General features: G+C 35.8%; 1 protein-coding gene across 1 annotated transcript; it reads right to left on the bottom strand.

Moving 5' to 3' along the window:
• Positions 1-42: 42 nt before the first annotated feature.
• LOC110704963 (prostaglandin reductase-3-like) lies at positions 43-20,527 on the bottom strand. Its single transcript, XM_021882771.1, has 18 exons — positions 20,276-20,527; positions 19,047-19,220; positions 18,710-18,891; positions 17,547-17,652; positions 15,210-15,286; positions 13,397-13,484; positions 13,092-13,281; positions 12,615-12,741; positions 11,391-11,471; positions 9,986-10,087; positions 9,789-9,884; positions 9,581-9,655; positions 8,996-9,115; positions 4,228-4,356; positions 1,958-2,035; positions 1,678-1,764; positions 1,318-1,404; positions 43-861 (listed from the first exon to the last, which is right to left on the bottom strand). The coding sequence occupies exons 1-18, from the start codon at positions 20,328-20,330 to the stop codon at positions 811-813; spliced, it is 1,905 nt and encodes a 634-aa protein (XP_021738463.1). The 5' UTR covers positions 20,331-20,527; the 3' UTR covers positions 43-810.
• Positions 20,528-21,577: the final 1,050 nt, after the last annotated feature.

The raw sequence follows: 21,577 nt of genomic DNA, 5'->3' as shown, positions 1-21,577 counted from the left end.
TCAATGAAGAAAAATATTTTGACTGTAGAAGAACCCAAGTAATTATATAATGTGAATATGGTACCTTTTAAACATATACAAGCTTATAGTTTGTGAGTACATGCAGGTTCGTGCTAGGCATAAACCCTAGCTATTTCAAGCTTATAGTTTTAGCATTTGATTTACCACTATGATGATAGCTTAAAAAAATGTCAACCTCCTATAATATGAAATCAGATTATTCTAGAAACCATATTACAAAGTTAAGCTATTATAGTAAAGAGAGAAATTATGTAGGCAATATATTACTATTTTTGACAACAAAAATAAGGACATTACATGGAATTAGAGAAAGCAATTATACTTGTACAACAATGAATTGCAATTTGATGTGGATCACTTCATCTTGAACATTCTTTATAATTGAGGATTGTTGAAAGCCCGTCACATCTTTCTGATGTCAGTTAAAGTATAGTGTAGAGAGAGATCACCTATACCGGTCCTTTTTAGAAGAGACACAATTGAAGCCGTGTCAATCCAATACCCTTGCCCTTGTGGCCTAGAAGCATTTTGACTTGTATTTTATGTCAAACAGTCAGGTCTCATACACAGATAAGGCCACAACTAGGTAAGGGTAGGCAGGCAGTAACAGAACAGTCTTCCCAAGTAAATCTGTGTGTCATACTCATACACCATCTCCTGTCTTCCTCGTTAAACTCCATGAGAGCACACTAATGTTTTCAAATACGAAAAACTATACACCAATATTCAAGAGCAACATACAATAAAAATGTGTAATGCGCCACACATTGTGAATGAGGCTACCAATTCTCACATTTTTGAAATAGCTTTATTGAGGGTTGGATCAATACAAACCACCACCTAAAATTTCAAAACCAGACACAAATTCAGCTACAGGGCTTTAAGGGAGCAAACAATACTAAACACAGAAACAGTACATGACTACCGTATGCCAAGGTTTTACTTTCAATTATGAGGTTTCATAATAATGATTAATGATATATTTGTATATATATGAGGTTTCCAGATATAATATTAATGATATACTTGTATATGAAGTATACAGAAAAATACCTACACCTGCCCTGCTGGCACCTAAGAATTATTGACATACAATACAACTCTTCAGCCACAAAGGATGACCAAATTTGTCTGAGATGACCAAGAGGACATTCATATGTGAACTACTTGTTTGGCTTAAATTACCTCAATTAGAAAGAAAAACGTGAAGGTATTGGTTGATAACGCCAAACACAAAGGTACAATGGTGAGGGTCCCTAAACTAAATAAAACAAGAGAGAATGAGAAGGTGCACACCTTGCCAATGCTTTTACCAGAATGGAGATATTCAACAGCATCCGCAACGGATTGAAGTCCCACAAACCTTCTTGGATCCATGTTAACCTGCATCAATATAACAATCCATAAGGCATCTTATGCATCTTGAAATAAGATTCAATATCTACACTACTGTGAGAAATCTAGATAAAGACAGCGTATGAAATTATAGATGACCAGTGACCACTATTCAAAAATTGACTGGATAAGGAGATAAAACGTAAAATGTACTGTTAAGAAAAGTAAATCTAAAATATAGCGGAGAAGATTGTTTCTGGACACATAAATTGCAAAGAGAGAGAGAAAAAAAAACCCTTGCAAGCTTTGTGACAGATATACCTCAAGTTTTCCTGAGGAGTAAAGGTTAAATAATTTGTCCAGATGTTGTTGCCACAGTCGACTATATTGCACAAGGAAGAAACCGGCCTAAAAAAAAGGTGAAGAAAAAATTACAATTACTTGATATAACAAGTAATCATGTCAAAAGTTTGATTCAATCATAAAAGCAGAATAACCACATATGCATACTGGTGAAAAGAAAAGAACAAACAAAGATAACTTTCCAAGATTTAAAAACAACCAAAAAAAAAAAAACAATAAAAAACAAAAGCAAACGTACCACAGTTTGACTTTTTGCTAAAAGCTTCTCGCACAGTCCAGGATAATTTGAAGGCTTCCATCCATGCTCTCCTTGATACTAAACAAAGCATGACAGTTTAACATCAGCTTGTGTATCTATCACATCAAATTTGACAGCAATTAAGTTCAGCAAGCACATGCAAAACATGGATTCTGGATCTAAGTCTCAGTAATAAAGAATCGCTAATTTGCTATATTATAGGTCTAGGCTGCTTCACACTTATTTTCTTCCATCTATGCAAATTATTTCATTTGCCTTGAAAGAATCTATTTGCTCTTCTTGGGTCAGGGCCGTTAGCTTGGGCTAGGTGATGAACTTAAGTGTTCTTTTACTTCCTATTTCACATTATCAAATTACTAACTATCCCTGGCACTGAAGATTCAGGTGAATTTTCTAAGGGGCCGTTTGGTTCGCACGAGGTAAACGGAATGGAATGAACAAAGGGAAAGAAAGAGAATGGAATGGAAATACCTCAAATTTAGTATATTGTTTGTTTTAAAAAAACAAAGAGAATCAAACCACCAATTAAACCACCACATCACCACCACACACAACCTATCTCCTTCACTTCCCACGTTTTCCGGCCACCACCCAGCTACACCACCGTTCGCCGCGGTTCCCCCATCAGCCGGCGCGATTCGCTGCCCTCCTCTCCCCCCGCAAACACCTTGCCTCCCTCGAAAAACTTCACCCAAAAACCCTAGAAACCCCTTCTCCCTCCCCATATAACCATCGTATGACCCTCCCTCCACCGTGTAAACCCTAGCGGCTAGGTGTTCGAGGGTAGGGGAGGGTCAGGCGACGGTTTTACGAGGAGAAAGAAGGGGTTTTACGGGGAGAGAGAAGGGGATTTCGAGGCTGGTGAAGTTTTTCCGGGGGAAAGGAGGGGCGACGAGCGGCGGGGGAGAGGCGGCGAAGCGCGCCGAGTGGTGGGGGAAGTGCGCCGGTTTGGTTTACCGGTGGTGTGGGTAGATCAGGGTGGTTTTATGGTGGTGATGTGGTGGCTAGGGAATGGGAATGGGAATACCTAGGGGGGTGGGGAATCAACTTAGAAGGATTTAGGGGAATGGGGAGGGTAAAGGGAATGGGAAAACATGCCTAACAAACAACAACAAAGGGAATCAGTACATTTGATTCTCTTTCCCTTTGATGATTAACCCCAACCAAACGGCCCCTAATGGTTAAGACTTATAGAAATCACTCTAAATCAGCCTAGGATATTAGTGATTAGTTGGTCTTGTATGGACCCGGTCTACAATAAATTATTGTAGACCCAAAATTTGATACTTTCAAATAATATAATCACATTCTGGATGATATAATCACTTTTTTAGATGATATAATTATCTTTTTGTGAGTCATATTTTTGAATTATATGATCTCATATGAAAATATTTAATGAGATTATATAATTATCTTTAGGATGATAAAATTTAAAAATATGTTTTGAAGGATGTAATTTACTATTTGATACTTTTTATAATGATAAATTCATTTTTTAGTTATACGTTTACATAACAATTTCAAAATGATGTAATCACTTTTGTAGTAATATAATCACATCTCGTATGATATAATCACATTCGTATGGTATACAAGAAGGTTGGGTTTACAATAAGTTATTGTAGACCGGGTCACTTATTTGGAGATTTTCATCATGTTGACATGTCTTTTTTGATTGGGAGGATAGAGTAATGTTAACTGTCTCCTTGAACCCCAGAAAATGGAGGATTTTAGATCATTATCCTAAACAAAGTGATCAGAAAACAGAGGATTTTAGACCATTATCTTAAACAAAGTGATCACTAAGTAGCTGCATTGTGTCGCTTATGCATAATTTTTCCAAAGAGAGATTCATCCAAGATAATATTCTGTGAGATTTTTAATATATATATATATATATATTTATTTATTTATTTATTTATTTATTTTTTTTTGCTAAAACCACTGTTAATTGAGACCTATATTCTCAAAAATTATGGCAGTATATAATTCTAAAAGAAGTCACGTGAAGAAAAATAAGAAAGAGCTGCACAAAATTAAAGAGGTTCAACATTTACAATTATCACTCCCTCCATTCTGTAATGTCTGTTTAACTTAATTGTCACTTAAAATGTCAACAAACTATTACTATAAGGGTTTTAAATTGTCAAATACATTGCAAGCATGAAGCATCCAATAGCAAAGTGGCAAATGGGAAACAAAATACTGTATAGAATTTGAAGCAAGCCTTTCAAGTGAAAGCATACCTGAGATATCATTCCAATTACCACAAGCCGACCGTAAATTGCTAGGGCATTTAAGCACATATCAAACATTTCACCACCAACAGACTCATAAATAATATCAATTCCTTTGGGAAATTCCTTTTTCAAAACCTGCGATAAGGAACATTTTCCCTTCATGATAAACACAAAGCACCACAGGATAAACTAAGCAGTCCTATTTAAAGCGCCATATCTTGACTGATGAGTTACAAGAAAAATACATAAATTAGGGTGTGTTGGAGGGAGGATCTTATGCACACTAACAAGTCATTGATATATTTTGCAGCCACACTTTATGACAAAAAATTATATCCAGCACCGAAGGAATATGCTGTAGATTTTACTAACATATTAGGCCACGTATTTAAATTAACATATACTTCTACGTGAATGCATAAAACCTTTGCTGGTTTAAATTAAGTTCATTACTAATTTAAGAGTGATTTTACATTTATGAATGCACAGAAAGTTGGAATTCATCAGCTTGGGAAATTGAAAAACACAGATAAATAATTACAAGAGAAGGAAAAATATGGAAAGGAAGAAACAAAATGGAAAGAAGCAGTACAGATAAGTTTCATATAATATAAGCTAATTACATGGGGGTGTCGTGCATGGCCTGTTGCACAGATAAGTTTCACGCAGCATTAGGGGTGGGACTTCGGTCTGGCAGTTCGGTTTGACCTCAGTTTGAAACGGTTTCGGTTTGAAACGGTTTCATTTAGACGCTGGGTCGGTTCAGTTCGGTTTTGATTAGTCACAGGTCGGTTCGATTTCGGTTTATTTTTGTACGATTTAAATTCGGTTCGGGTCATAAACGGTTCGGTTTATAAACAGTTCGGGTCATAGTCAGATCGGTTAGAAACGGGTCGCTTCAGGGGCGGATTTACTCGGGTCAATGCCGGTTCAGTTTTTAAACGGTTCGGTTAATAATCGGGTCGGTTTGAAACAGGTCGGTTCAGGGGCGAGTTTACCCGGGTCAATGCCCGTTCGGTTTATAAACAGTTCGGGTCATGATCTGACCAGTTTGAAACGGATCGGTTCAGGGGCGGTTTTACCGGGTCAACGTCGGTCCGGGTTCATATCGGTTCGGGTCATGAACGGATTATTTTGAAATGGGTCGGTTCAGGGGCGGGTTTACCCGGGTTAATGCTAGTTCGATTCATATCGGTTCGGATTATACTCGGTTTGGTGCTAAAATCGTTCGGGTTAGTTTGGTAATCAGTTAAATTGGATCGGGTTGAAATCGAGTTCTAAAAAGTGGTTTTGACCAGTTAGCGCGTTTTGTTTTATATCAAGTTGGGACTAGTATTTCCATTTCATTAGCGGGTCGGCATAGGTTGGTGAAAAAAATAATGGATCGAGTAGAAATTGGGTTTTAAGAGATTTTTGACCGGTTAGCTATTTTCGTTTTATATAAAGTTGGGACTTCGTCACTTTATTTTCAGACATCGGATTATATACAATTACACAAATCTTCATTTATTCAATTATTCTATATCATGTTAATATGTTATGTTTCAAGTTTGGTTATACTCTTGTTGTTGTTTATTCGATATTATCATATTAATTTATTACAAATTTATAATGTATTAATGTATTATTGTTTCATTATTAAATATATATTATTAGGTTATCAGCTTCTTGTTGGATTGTTTTAGATATCGTGTCATGACCATGTTTTGATGAGTTGCTACTTTGAATACGATAAATCGATTCAGATATCAGATTATATAGAAATACAGAAATTCTCATTCATTCTATATCATGTTAATGTGTTATGTTTCAAATTTGGTTATAGTCTTGTTGTTGTTTATTAAATATTAGTCTATTACAAATTTATAAGGTATTAATGTATTATTGTTTCATTATCAAATATTATCAGGCTATCAGCTTCTTGTTTTAATTGTTTTAAAGATCGCGTCATAACCATGATTTGATGAATGGGTACTTTGAATACGATAAATCGATAATTGATATTGTAATAAACTAATAATTTAATGTTACGGAACTATATTTGGTTTAATTAAAATCACGATTATTCAATTTCCCATTAGTCTAATAAAGTAATAATTGACAATTGTTTGTAACTATTCCATAATTTTGGTGTTAAAGTTTCATTGCTGAATTACTCTGTTGTCTTACCCTCTCTAATCACCTTTTAAGATTATGTGCCTACAAGGCTGCAACATATATATGTTGCAACTTGCAAGTTAAAGAAAACGGGTGGGGAAGTAGAAGTATTCAATTAGATCGATCATCAACTGTTTTAAGTTTTAATAATCAGATACATTTATCGATTATCTATACATACCAATGATAGTATGATACCAATCGTACCATACATTATTATTTATTACATATACTGATATACATATAACTAATATACATTAAATATGTCATATTGAATCAATTCCAATTTCCAAACATTTGTGTTTCTTACAATTTATAAGTTACATAAAGTTAAGAGTACAGTAGTGTTTTTATTAGTACGTAGCTATGAATAAAAAAACCATACTATCCAAATCCATTATCCCATGATCCGTGTCACCGTCTTATATTAAATATCAACCATTGATTTGCATGTCATCTAACGGCCTATCATCGCACACATTCCAATTCACGATCCGTGTGTTTTCTTTTCCACCAATCAGATCACTCTTACCATCGTCTCTTTAGTACTCTTTTTGATTTCTCTCTCGTTTTCTTAATCCTCTTCTGTAATATTATCAATAATATGCTCACTGCTCTCTCGTTTTCTCTCTCATCTCCTCTTCCTTCTTCCTTCTTCTCCCTTCTTCCGTCTATGTTCTCCTTTCTTCCATCTCGTTTCTCCGTCTCCGTCCACCGGCACCACGCACGACGGTTTTTATGGTCAAATTCGACCACGAAACTCTAGATCTAGTTGTTTCATGATCAAATTTGGCCTTTTAAAACCAAATTCGAGGCCAAATTCAGGATTAATATATAAGATGTTTTCGTTCTTCCTTTTTTTATTTTAGTTTTTCTTTTTAATTTTTTTTCAAGTTGTGGGCAACGGAGGGGGCCGAGTTAGGGTGGGTGCGGCGGCGGTTAGACTGGGTTCGGGTGGGTGGGGAGGGAGGATTTTTCGAGGGAGGGAGGGAGTTTTATGGTGGGTGAGCAATTAGAGTGAGTTGGGGGGTTTCAAGGATGTTGGGTTTCGTGGGGGTGGGTGGGGTGGGGTTACGGTGGGTTTGGGTTTTTTTTCGATTTTTTTGTATGGGGTGGGGTGGGGTGTGTTACGGTGACGGTGGTGGGTGTGGTTGGGGTTGGGTCTGGTTTTTTTTTTTTTTTTTTTTTTTTTTACAGTGACGGTGGTGGGTGGGGTGGGGTGGGGTTTGTTAAGGGGGTGGGGTGGGGTACGTTACGGTGATGGTGGTAGGTGGGGTGGGGTAAGGGTCTGGGTTTTTATTATTTACGGTGACGGTGGTGGATGGGGTGGGGTAAGGTTTGGGTCTGGGTTTTTTTATTTACGGTGGGTGGTGGGGTGGGGTGGGGTGGGTTACGGTAATTATGGTGGGTGCGGGTGGTGTTAGGGTGGGTCTGGGTTGACGTTGGTGGGGTGGGGGTGGGTTACGGTAACGGTGGTGGGTGGGGGGTAGTGTTAGGGTGGGTCTGGGGTGACGGCGGGGGTGGTGTTAGGGTGGGTTACGGTGGTGGGTGGGTGGAGGGTGGTTGGATTGGGTGGGTGGAGGGTGGTTGGATTGGGTGGGTGGCCAAATTTTTTCATTTTTTTATTTAATTTATAACTCCTAATTTAGTTATACAAGAATATAATTTTAATTTTATAATAGCAAAAAAATTTACAAATTTAAATCAATAATTATATGTAAAAAAAATTGTACTGTTAAATTACATTAAACATCAAATATATTTCGTGGAATTCTAACAAATTGTTAAAGGCTGTAAATAGTTCAATTTAAATGGAACGGGTTGTAAACGGTTCGGTTTAAATAGTTTGTAATCAGATCGGTTTAAACGGGTTGCGGTTTGAAAATAGTTCGGTTAAAACGGTTTAATGGGTTATAACAGTTCGGTTTAAACGGTTAGCGGGTTGTAAATGGTTCGATTTAAACGGTTTTTTCCTACGGTTTAAACGGTTTCGGTTTATAAACGGTTCGGTTTAAACAGTTAGCGGGTTAACATTAATCGGTTCAAACGGTTTCGGTTTATAAACGGTTTGGTTTGTTATTGGTTTATGGTTCGTAACGGGTTAACATTAATTGGTTCGGTTCGGTTTCGGTTGACATTATACGGTTCAGTTCGGTTTTCGGTTTAAAATTAGCGGGTTATAAACGGTTCGGTCCGTGATGGTTCGGTTCGGTAACGGACGGTTTCACGGTTCGGTTTGAAAAGTCCCACCCCTACGCAGCATACATGCAAAATAAACTCTCTTTACATCGGAATTCAATAGTATGGATACACTTAACGTTTTAACAGTGGCATATCAGGTCTGATGCAGTGTCATACCAGAAGTCACTTATATGATTTTCAAGCACATATTAACAAAGCATGTGCAATGTCAAGTTAAAAATCCATTGCGGAACTGTCAGAAAGATGTCATCCACAACCCATTAGTACATGCTTGCATTGAATCCATATGCAAACAGTTAATAATTAAACTCATGAAAAGAAACATAGAAAGAAATTGAGGAAATGATATCTATAAGTAAATTATATGCTTGAATCCATATGCATACATTCAAAGAAAAAAAAAACTAGAACTTACTGTTTTTATGTTTTCCTCTTTATAATTTATTACTCGATCAACTCCAAGTTTTTTCAAAAGCATGGCCTTATCAGAACCTCCGCAAGTCGCAATAACTTTGTTTCCAGCCAATTTCGCCAGCTGCATTACATAGTTGACGGTGATAAAATATCAATCTCCAAATGAAATTTTAAAATAATTAATATTCAATATTTTGAAGCTTTGATCACCAAAGAACAATGCAAACATCAATAAAATAATAAACTTGAAATAAATGCTAACTTTACTCCTCCTGTCTAGATTAATTATACTGCAAAACATCTTCATAATTTTGCAATCTCGTTATTCTCAAACAGCATCAAATAGCTGATCAAATATTTGAAAACATATAATTTGCATAGATTGGAAAGCAAATGAAAGGCAAGAAAATTGTCCATCCAGGATTCCAGGCAAAAAAGAAAAGGGGATTTTTCATCATGAACTTCATACTGATCTACTTAGATATCCAGGAAATTACTGGATCAATCAAAATTGGCACTAGAAAGAGTCTGCAAAATTACAACTCTGAAGACCTGAAAAAAAATAAAATAAAAATAAAAAAATTACCTGTACCGCAAACTGTCCTGTTCCCCCTGCAGCAGCAGTAACCAGAACTGTTTTTCCTGAACCCATTTGTGCTGCCTATAATTTCACTAAAAGAATTACAAAGAGTGACATTGCACAACAAAATGCAAATTCTATATCAAAGGACTATATTCCATTTATAGATGATAGATAACAGTTTAGAAAAAAGATAAAAATTGAAAATGTTAACCTTCTCCAGAGCAATTGAAGCAGTAAGTCCAGAAGTAAGCATAGCCACAACTTCTGGATCAGGACTAGCCACAGGAAGTATAAATTTGGATGGAACCTACATCATAGAAGAGACCACAGCAATAAAATAAGCAAGCTACTGAAAAGTAGTATTAAGGAAATTTTCAGGGGGAAAAAAACACTAATACAGCAGCATACAATCATGAATTCAGCATAACTTCCAAAAGTCATCACTGCAGCAGCAGTGCCTATTTTCAAGGCACCCACGGAGTCACCAACTGCAGCAATTATACCGACAGCCTGCATAATATCAATTGAATTTATTATTACTTAGTCTCACAAATAACCTGATGAATATGTAGCGCAACAGCATAAACAAGAGCTAATCTCATAGAGCTGCTTTCACTCTCTTATAATGTGTTTAGATGAGGGAGGGAGGGGAGGGGAGGGGGGGAATGGAGGGAAAGTGAGATCAGTTATGTTACATGGAAATTAAATAGGTAAGGGGAAAGGAATAAGATTGAAGGGATCCATCTTCCTTCTCCTTTCAATAAACCATTTTCTACTATTGAAAGTATTAGGAAATATGGAAGCTAATCCATTCCCCTTCCCTTTCTTTTCTACCCCTTCTCTCCATGATTACTAATGAATTCACTGTGTAAAACAAGTCAGAACAACTAACTAAATTATTGTGGCTTAACAGTGAGAGTAAATTCACAGAAAAAAGTTCATGAAAAACTATTTAAAGTTTAGGACTGCTATTTTTAGAGCAAGAAATAATTGCATTTCCTTGTCTTTTTCAAGTTGCATAAGTGATCATTTCGCTGATTACTAGGAGATCAATTCGAAGAACTACAATTGACCTAAGTCCCTAGCTAATAACAAATGGAGTAACTCATTCACTTCTCATTTATAAGGTCATCTTTTCTTCATAGCTGGGCGTATTATGAGTGAATCCAATAAGAAAATAGGAGGGAAAGTTAAAAATCCTCTTTCAAAAGTTCAACACTACTAAAAAAATATTAAAATTTTAACCATCAATAGAGTTGAACCATAATCAAATCTAAAGTCAAACACAGATTATGACCATTATGTTTAATTCTAAACATTATTAAAATCCAAATTTGAGAGTCACCTTGTATAACAATTAGTCCATAAGAAACAAGGTAGGTGTCTCCTGTAGGTCAGAAATGTGAGGCAAGGGTTTAGACAATAAGAAAAGTATATAGATGGTGTTAAATGTGAGAACATATATAGGAGGAGAAGATTTAGGCACAAAGAGAAGAAATATTACATGATTAGTCATAATTCATCCCATTTAGAGCATACTAAAGACCTGATAGGCTGACCATGGACATATTTTCTTCAGCAATAAGAGCCCGCTTATTTACCAATAAGAGCTAGGTGTCATCTTGTATTATTTGTTTGGTGTACCAGCAGAGGGGGGAAGGGAAAAGGAGGGGGGGGGGGGAGAGCAGGCAAGCAAGGGGCGGAAATACAAGCACTACAAGGTGTCCAAGTAGACAACATTATGTCAGATTGATTATATATTTTTTAAGCAAATGAAAAGGTGTTTCAACTAAATTCAAGCGTTATTACACACCTCAAAACCAGCATCGAAGGGGAGGTTCCCAGCAAGATCCTGACTGTTGCCACTAAAATAGCGGCCTGAACTGAAATTCACCTATTCATATCATGCTAGTATTAGAAACACAGCAATGTAGGAAAGAATCCAACTATTCAACGCAGCATATTGTTCATAAAATCCCATTGATGATACAATAGTACACTTTTCACTGTACTAAATTCAATTTAATTAAGGCTGACAACCTCCGTAAAACAACAAAAAAAAAGACATAAAAAAGCTAATAAAATCTATAATACCATCATGTGTGTGTGTGTGTGTGTGTGTGTGTGTGTGAGAGAGAGAGAGAGAGAGAGAGAGAGAAGATTTTATATACATGTCAGCTGAAACAAGTATAAGCCAACCTTCTTTCTTTGATATTCAGCTCGTGGGGAAAAAAAGTAAAGATTTGAGGACAAGTTGCCTTAAGCAGGAAACCAAATCAAAAATTAAAATGACTTTTGAAAGCTTCAGCTACTAGAACCTAACCCATAATGATGCTAAGAAAGTTACTTTATACCAACAACAAATCATAGAAAGGGCCAAAACAAAAGCTTAGTCATAGAAAGGCATCTAAAGCTCATTAAACACATTAGTCTTCCAGGTGCCAAAACCTTACAATTCACCATTCAGAAGTATCCCTCACCCAACAACCCCAAAGGAAGTATTTTACCAGCAGTCTTGTTTTCCTGAAGAACAACAACCATTCATCAAGTACTCTTCAAACACTTTTCACAAAGTTGATCAAGCCAACATTACAAACTTTTGAGGACAATTTAGTTCCTACCCCCTTAACAAATAGCAGTAACTATCTGATCGCAAACATTTATAATTACTCTAATTTTACTATGTGCACCCATTGTTGCTCCCTGAATCAAGGAAATGTCCAGCTCAAAGATGCTACACTGAGTAAAATAGAAAATATATAAATAGGCAAGTACTGAAAAGGAAAGTAAAACAGGAAATGAAGATGAGTCCATAACTTGAATTCCGAAAAAATCCTAGATCTATGAATTTTTTAATACCAAGGGTTCTTGGGAGGAGTGGGAGACAGTCTCTTGCCATTAGTTGCCATGATGATTGGCATTATTCCCAACTCAATGAGTTGTAGACCAAAAAAAAAAAAAAAAAAAAAATGCAAAAAAAAAAGCAAAGGTGGGTTTCATATGCTTCCACATATGATCTTATAAAAATGAAACTTACATCACTAGCATTAACACCAGCATACAATATTTTCACCAGAACATGGTGTTGTTTGATAGGCAGGCCCAAAGGGGTACGTTGTATCCTCGTAGCAGCACGGAAATTGTGATTTAAGGAGTGAACAACTCTGAAAACAGGAAACATTCAGAAGATTTTAGAGCAATATTTGCCAAGCCAGTGAGAAAAAGTGAAATAGCGAAGAAAACAGTAGCTAGGATTTATTAAAGTATCAGATGAGGTTTTAAGAGCACCAATGGGTGTTGGAAGTTAGAAAAGTTAAAACATCTCAGATATGACCAAATGGCCCCTGCCAAACATTACTACACTAAAACACTGCAGCACAAGTTGATTAATGTCACAAAAAATAGCAGTTACAAGAATTAAATTAAACAGGAGAGAACATAAAAGGAAAAAGAGATACTGATGACCTATGAGACAAATTTAGAACTAACATTAGAGTGATTAGGCAATTCTCACATTTTCTCAAAGCTCTGAGGTAATTTGAGCTCCAACGGATAATTAAGCATTGACTGGCTCTTTAATTTTGAAAAAGAGACTCGGTATTTTGCTTCTTCCTCAGGAGTTGGCCAATATTCAAGCCCTCTACGATTTGTTATCCATAAACAAGATCCACCTTTAGTCTCATCTGTGATGAGCTCTATAGCACCTAAAAGGTATACAATGAAAACAAGTCAACATGCATACGTACATAACGCACAATGACCAAAAGAGAAATTTAATATCCAAAGACAAAAAAGGGAAATATGTTAAATAATAACTACCTTTAATTACCAAGTCTATAGGTATGAAGCCACCCAGCAAGGTTAGAAATTTAGCTTCTACGTGGGATCCTATTTCAGTTTCAACAAACTGCAGATAAAAGGCAAATGTAAGAAGCTTTGACTGAATGCAACAAGATGTGCACAGCCCAACCATGTAGAAGCTATAAGTTGTATTGTGTGACCACTCACAAAACACAACAAAACAAACTTGGACTACTTGTGATTTATCCCCATTCCTAGGCGTCCTAGCTTTACTTTTTTCTCTTCCCCCATTCAATGTTTCTATTGATTCCCTTAAATTCTATTAAGATGACATTTATTGACAAATAGATGCAAAATATCTGCAGAATCAAGGATAAGATGTTTGAGCAGCTTAAACTACAATGTCAGATTGTCAGGTAGAGTATACCTTAGAATGGTGGTTGCTGTTGTGACCATAAGGTCATTTAGATGCCTTGGAATTTGGTTTAAATTCTATTGGCAAGTCTGCAAATGTATCTTGCGACACTTGAGTTGAAGATAGGTACCTGGACTAATTACTAATCCTTTATTGCTTTAGCAGTAACTGATGTGGGTTTCCCACAACTATTGGACAGTGGATTTTACATACGGACCAAGCATGTTATTTAAATAGAGGATTTGGTTATTATTTACACCGACTAAGAAAATTAGTTATTGATAAGAAAATTACCATTTTATTAACATAATACGTAGTAGAATAATAAAGGAGGACAAGTTATCCTCAAAAATAGAAACTCTTAAAGATACATATTAGCCCGATTCCTTTTATACCCGTAGACAACAATTTAGAAAAACACTTAAAGAAGCTAGAGAACTTAATTTATCCCAAAGAAAATGTCATGGGATGGTAACATCCTTACAAGTTAACAAATTTCTTTCTAGCCAATCACACCACAAAATTGCCATCACTGCATTTTGCCAAATCAACTTCTTCTCCTTCACCCACCAAAATCCACAAATTAATCTTTACCAATCCCAAATGCTATGCTAATAAAATTATAACCCTTCATTTGACCTTATCCTTGACACTCTCCAGAAGGGAAGGAGCCGTAAGACACTTCGACCTATCAATTTAGACCCAAATCATGGAAAATTACCACAAAGGCACAAAATAGTCGAATTGGACACTCATTCCAGCATAACCTGTTTTTAGTCTATACATAAAGCAACGACCTAACTTGTAAATTGGATGGTGCTGAATAACCTTGTAGGTTTAGTTTTAAGCTGAGACCCCCAATTCAGGAGTGAATTCAAAGTTAACAGTTATACCTCTCCTTCATTGGAGAGTTCCCTAATAAATCTTTAAACCTATCCACCATTAAATCAGATTTCAAGTTCCTAAATTCGAATTTCAGAACACAAATAGAGTTACATAAAATTTCCAGACCTAATTTTCTCACCAAGATTATTGAATATCTGTAAAACTTTACTCAAAGGTCACCTACATCTTAATTAATATCCCTCTCCGACTAAGGTTCAACTTAAAGCCTCTTCTCATTCAAGGAGGATCTTTGAGATTTTAAGTCCTCTCATTTAAAGAGGATCGTTGAGCTTTTATATTAGAGAAGCTCAACTCCATTTTTAAAAAGCATCAACTCCTCCCCCCGCCCCCCCCCCCCTCCCCTCCTCACAAATTAGAAAATATAAATATACAAGGCCTTGATGCATGTTTTAAAACCCAAATTTGTTGGTATTAAGACCTAAAATTGTAGGCCACAATAGTTTTCGAAGAAAGAATATAATATAAATATAAAGCATTGTAAAGCATTAGCATCAAATACAAGCATCTTACTTCTGGGCAGAGTACATTCACACGAATCCCTTGATGCCTGTAAGGACGAAGGGCTCTGGTAAATAGAGCTACACCACCTATTAACATTTAGAAATGAAAATTCGAAGACTTAGTCCTTTAGGTTTGACACAAACCTTGAAACACTACAATGTAAACAAATAGTTACCAATATTTTAGTCGCCCATGGCCATTTACTGCCACAAAAAAAAAAAAAAAAAAAAAGAGCTGAAGGATGAATTATTGCTTCTCTTTTATGTTTGAATTCAGCTTCAAAGCAAAGTTATATCAAAATATTCTTTTGTGCCCTTACATTAAATTTACTTTACGACTTGTGTGTTTGTATTATAGCCTTCGATTTTGGACCATCTTTTACTTTTCCAGACAAGAGGTCGGGGTTCTTCCCACAACACCTTGGGAGGGCATTTGGGTGGTTGAAATCATCCACTTTGCCTTTAAACCGTCAATTTAGCCGCTTAGTTACATGCCTCTCATAATAAACTCAAGGTCACCATGCGCCTTTATGTGATTGACTATATGGTTCCAAACAACATTATGACCAGGACCCAAAATTTCCGAAGCGGTCAAAAAACGTGGATTATAACCTTTAGTTTTGGATAATTTTTTTTACTTTTTCAGTCAAGAAACAAGTCGAGGTCCTTTCCATGGACCCCACATCATTTTGGGAGGCCATTTGGGTGGATGGAACCGTCTAGGCGTCCATTATGCCTTTAAAGTGTTAATGCATCATTTCATTGACTAAGGCCACCACAACCCTTTATCATTTCATTTTATTAAAAAAATAATAATTATGCAATACAGGCTACACAACAACTTTGAACCCTCTATATCCTATATACAATAGCCAAGTTAACATTATGGATCACCATTATATTAATGTAATTTTAAGACTATTGTACAACATAGATGCATCTTACAATAAAATTTAACCATATTTTTAATGTGTATAAAATATAAGGGAAATTCTACATGGTGGCCTCAAGGTTTTAGTTTTTCTACGCGGAAGACGAAGTTTTTTCCAACTCTCTTAAGTGGCCCCAAGGTTTTGAAGAATTATGCATAGTGCCCATTTTTTGATTTTTTGGCTAACTTTTTTAGCTTTTGGTTAGCCATAAGTAAAAAAAAAAAAAAAAACCACCAGCCACCCACGGTAGCCGGCGACGCGCTAAACCCCCTACCCCAACGGTAGCCGTACCCACTGCCCCCGACGCCGGCGCGCCTAACCCCTTCCCCGACGGTGCCGACGCGCCCTGAACCCCCTCCCTCGGCGTCTGCGCCACCCCGACCTCCCTCCCTTCCCCTTCCCTAACCAATCCCGTAACCCTAACCCCAACCCCCACCAATCGAAAACCCCTAAAAGAAGCCGAAAAAGTCCGGCCGCCCCTCCTCACACACACGAAACCCTAGCGTTGACCTATTCGAGGTGTGGGGGAGGGGCGACCGGACTTTTCCGGCCAATTTTTGGGGTTTTCGAAGGGTGGAGGTTGGGATTTTGGGTTACGGGTTTGGCCTGTTTAGGGTTAGGTTACGGTGGTTGGGGAAGGGAGGGTGGTCGAGGTGGCAGTGGGTTTTGGCTAGTGGCTAGGTGGGTGGACGTTGGGGTTGTGGATGGTGGACGTGGTGGTGGGAGGGTGGTCGTGGGTTTGGGATTTTTTTTTAAAATTTCCTTTTTTTTTATTATTTCAAAATATAATTTAATTACTTTTTAATAAAAAAAAAAACAAAGGCTAACCATTTTAATTGTAAAGGTTAGCCAAAAATCAAAAAATGGGCACTATGCATAATTCTTCAAAACCTTGGGGCCGCTTAAGAGAGTTGGAAAAAACTTCGTCTTCCACGTAGAAAAATGGAAACCTTGAGGCCACCATGTAGAATTTCCCAAAATATAAAAAACAAAATTGACTTACATTTTGGATAAGAGAGGGTATATCTTTTGTTTTAAATTTAATTCATCACAATGAAAGTCGTTTGCCAAAGGAGGCAAGTATTGCTGTCCAGAACGAAAAAGCAGCAGCCAAAATAATTTAAAAAATTTGCAAAGCATGACTGCACAGTTATTTTTTCTTCCAAAGAGCCCCCTTATTCCAAATAACAAAATAAAAATTTAACTCCTGAACGCAATTAATAGCCAAATCCATGAAATGCCCTTTCACACGTGGAAATTCCTAAGTTGCATCTTTGAAAAGCAGGGGAAACAAAAAGAAATAACCAACAACCTGCCTTATTTATAAATAAAAGTCAAATCTTGGGAGGGATATTCAATAGTTTATGCAGTGGCAGACAGAAGCAGTCTTAAACATGAAAAGTTGAAAATCAAACCTTTGGCGGCAGAGTATACTGGATCTCCTACTAATGGATAAAGCCCAGCAGAAGATCCCATATTGATGACCACACCAGTTCTCTTGGAAGCTTGCATAGCTTTGATCTGAACAGAATTTAAATGCATACAAGAACTCAACATATAGTAAGTAAAGAATGAGGGTTTCTGCAAAGAATGACAATAGTTTACATAGATTTTTTTTTGTAAAAAAAAAAAAGAGTCTAGATTTTTCATGCAAGCCCCAGGAGTCAGGCACCCATCTAATTAGATTATTAGAAACTAGATCACAGGTCAGCAGCAAACACAGGCATTTCATTTACACAGCACCTGACATCTTTGGCAAGTTCCAATAGCAACTTTCAGACATCGTACATCCAACAACGTTCCAACAACGTGTGGATAAGTTAGATTTCCACCAACAATTCAACAAACACAGAATTAAAAAGGATGGGCAGAAATTGTGCATCCTAGATATATCAATAGTACATTCGAAATTCACCAAGCAACAAGAACCTAAATTCTGCATGTGAACAGATCTCAAGATTTATTTAATCAGTTAAAGGTTATGAGCTCCAATTATCTTTCCAACTAGAAGATAATGACCTCCCCTAAAAGTTATATTCCAATATAATTTACCCAATTATCAAATCCCTAGTTGAGCCGTTATACACATTGTCCCAATATGGCGAGTGAGATGCAATCTTCTGCCTTTGGATTCTACAGATTGAACAGGGAGGCTTCACTTGTATTGTTGTTTCATATTCCTCCATAAACACAAGCAAAATTTTCTTCATTCTCTTTACATTTTAATCTAAATTATATAAATATCCAAAGTCTAAAGTCCCAAAAAGGAGAAAGGTTTTGTTAGGTCAGCTTCTGTAGAGTGACACAAAACTACTGTAATAAAGGCTATAGCAGTAGATTTTTTTTATTTTTTTTAATCTTTTCATCAATAAAACTCATACTCCTTTACATTGAAAGATAACAAACAATATCAATCTAAATCATGGTTCATAAAGATAACACCCGACAAGAACCCCATAACTTTGTAGGGAAATATAAGCAAAATAGATAATAATAAACATTATCAGCAAGAAGTCATTGAAAGTCATCAATTTAAACTATAAAATCAGCAAAGGATGCATTAAAGATAAAAGCATACCGCTAAAAGAGTACATTGAATAACAGCAGTTAGGTTCACGTTAATAGCATGTTTCCATGTACCAGAGCCATCAGTTTGGTCCTTGTGCAATGGTACTGGAGTGACGATTCCAGCATTATTGATGCAGATGTCTAACCCACCATAAGTTGCTAAATGCTTTGCAAAAGCAGAAGACAGCTCTCCTGACCAGAGATAAATATTTTATGGGAATTTATATGAGGAACATTAATGACAATGCATCAGCAAATTATTTGCATCTCACACCACCACAATAGGGGGGCGGCTCAAGATAGTAGAAAGAAGCTTTATAATGGGCAGAGAGAATACTGAAAGTTACCAGTGTTCGTGACATCACATCTTATGAATGTTGCCGATGGAAATTTCAGATTTTTATGAAACTTGGCAAGCTGCTTTTCAATAAGAGCTGTCACTTTTTTACCCTCTTCCTCAGAGTAGTCAACCACTGTGATGAATACACCTCTATCCGCAAGAGCTAAGCACAGAGCCTTACCTAAATGGCAACATCCCAAAGTATTGAAACCAAATTTGTTGAGACTCAAAATAATAGGCCACATTTGAAATTTACAGTTAAAACTTGTTAACTATTACTTTCGCAGACCACATAGTTTTACTACACAAACACGTTCTTACTAGATTCATTTCCAAAAAATACTTCACATGAAAATTGAAAACCCTTCTACACTTTTGCTTATAATTGAAGGTAATAATTTAAGAACCCAAACTTGCCAAAGTTTTACCACAAAAGTTACACAAGGCTTAATGCATTACACTTTTACAACAAGATAATATCAAACCAAGGAACAAATGATGTGATTATGTGAGGCTTTTTTTATGATTACTCAGGTCCTAATTTTAACACTATAAAAACTCATCTTATTAGCACTTTCTAAAGCAAAAACATTGTGCACATTACATATATTCCAAACTTCATCATTGATCGAATCGTTAAAATAAAAAAGATGACTACCTTGTCCCTAATTAGGCCCCGTTCACTTCACCTTATTTTTACTAAAGTGAAATTATTTTTGAACTGAAATTAAATTAATTTTACTGAATTGAACTTATTTTTACTATTTTTTTTTTTAAGGTGAAGTGAACAAGTCCTTAGTTCAAATCATGTTTCCAATTTTTCAATATTGCAACTGTATACTCCATGATCCACCTCACCCCATCCTTCTAGTCTTTTTTCGTCGAATTTAACCCAAAACCCAACAGCTGAATCCCCAAAATTAAACGACGATAAATTACAAAGCAATTACTATTACAATATGAGGAAACACAACAATTCTCAAACCAACCAAAAAAATAACTAAAGATCCTCAAATTCTTCAAATCAAATGAGAACACTCCACTCACCGGATAGCATCGATATATCTAAAATTACTTGATGAAACACGAATAATAAGGTAGAAATCACAATCTACAAAATTTGGTGATTATTTCAATTAAGAGGAAAAATGGCTAAAAACTATAAACAAAATTGCAGAATTCAGAGTTAAATTGTAATTATAGAAATCAACAACGAGAAATTTTAAAGATGATTACCGATTCCGGAAGCTCCGCCGGTGATTAGCGCTGAGAGTCCAGGTTTGAGCTCCATTGTTTACCGGCGAAATTGATCGCTTTCTCTCTCCTCCGCAGTTTGCTGGACTTCGCCGTGTACTATTTTGCTTGTTGATAATAACCACGTGTTGAGTGTATCAGTGTATGGTGTCCTGTGATCAACACGGGTTAAACGTGTAACCAAATTAATGAGCACGGGGTAGTAATAACGGGTATACAATTTGCTACGTATCGTTTATTGTTTAATCAAGATTAATAAGGATAAGAATATCTTTCATTGTGGCCAAGGTGGGTTATTAAATGATGATGGATCCAATTATTGAAGTGTACATCATTGACTTGGTTATGCACATTATTCCATCCTTTGCTTTCTGCTAAAACACTACTTTCTCTGCCAATAGGGCGGAAGAGAGTAGTCAGTAGTGTGTTTCGATGACCTCTTATTTGTCGATAATATTACACAATTTTTTTGTATTTTCTCTGTTTTTATTAGATGCGGAATATATTATTTTTTTTAATAAATGAAAATTTTAATTTAGATGCATTACTTTTCATTTAGTTAACAAATTATTTCTGTATCATCTTTATTTTTTCTCTCTATCTCTTTCAATTCTATAAATTGCTGAGAATTCCGCAATTACAAAAGTAATGCATCTAAAAAAAATGAAGAAAATATTAACTTTAATTAGTTCTATTAAAAAAAAAATTTGAAAACAAACACTAGATTATAAGGATGGCCACGGGGAATATCATATTAATATTTTCTTTGTATCACGGGAGAAAATCAAAGTTGTAAACTTGAAATGTAAATTATGTGGCAAGTTTTGTTAGTGACATTAAATGGTTATACGTTTAGTCTTGAAATTAATCTACATATGCTGTTTATCAAACTTTTGTTAGTGACATAAACGCAAACTTTTAATAAATATTTATTATACAATAAATATTATACACCCTTGGTAAAATTGACTTAACATTATTAAAAATTACCTAGAATAAGTAAATGTTAACCAACATAACAAAAGTTATCCCAAATTGATTAAAAATTATTCTAATACTATTTGATGTACACTAATATTATTGTAGATAGGATGTACCAAATGGTTTTGAATTATATATATGATTAGCTGTTTGCAGTTTGAACCGCGGAATATCATATTGCAATTTGTTTTATAATTTTGCAAATTGCACCTTAGTTAAATTTCACACCGTACCACAATTTTAATTCCACAACACTTTTGTAAAACTCCATTATATCAACTCATAGTGATATGATTTAACGTT

This window comes from Chenopodium quinoa, unplaced genomic scaffold (genome assembly GCF_001683475.1).
Source record: "Chenopodium quinoa cultivar QQ74 unplaced genomic scaffold, ASM168347v1, whole genome shotgun sequence".
Classification (NCBI taxonomy): domain Eukaryota; kingdom Viridiplantae; phylum Streptophyta; class Magnoliopsida; order Caryophyllales; family Amaranthaceae; genus Chenopodium; species Chenopodium quinoa.
This window is presented reverse-complemented; position numbering and strand designations above follow the sequence as displayed.

What these genes read in the sequence shown, in the direction of transcription:
- LOC110704963 (XM_021882771.1), bottom strand. Translation starts at nt 20,330, where the DNA reads ATGGAGCTCAAACCTGGACTCTCAGCGCTAATCACCGGCGGAGCTTCC. An exon ending in AGTATACTCTGCCGCCAAAG is followed by an intron (nt 15,287 to 17,546) that starts GTTTGATTTTCA and finishes AAATGTTAATAG; the next exon opens with GTGGTGTAGCTCTATTTACC. An exon ending in CCTCAGAGCTTTGAGAAAAT is followed by an intron (nt 12,742 to 13,091) that starts GTGAGAATTGCC and finishes TCCTGTTTTCAG; the next exon opens with AGTTGTTCACTCCTTAAATC.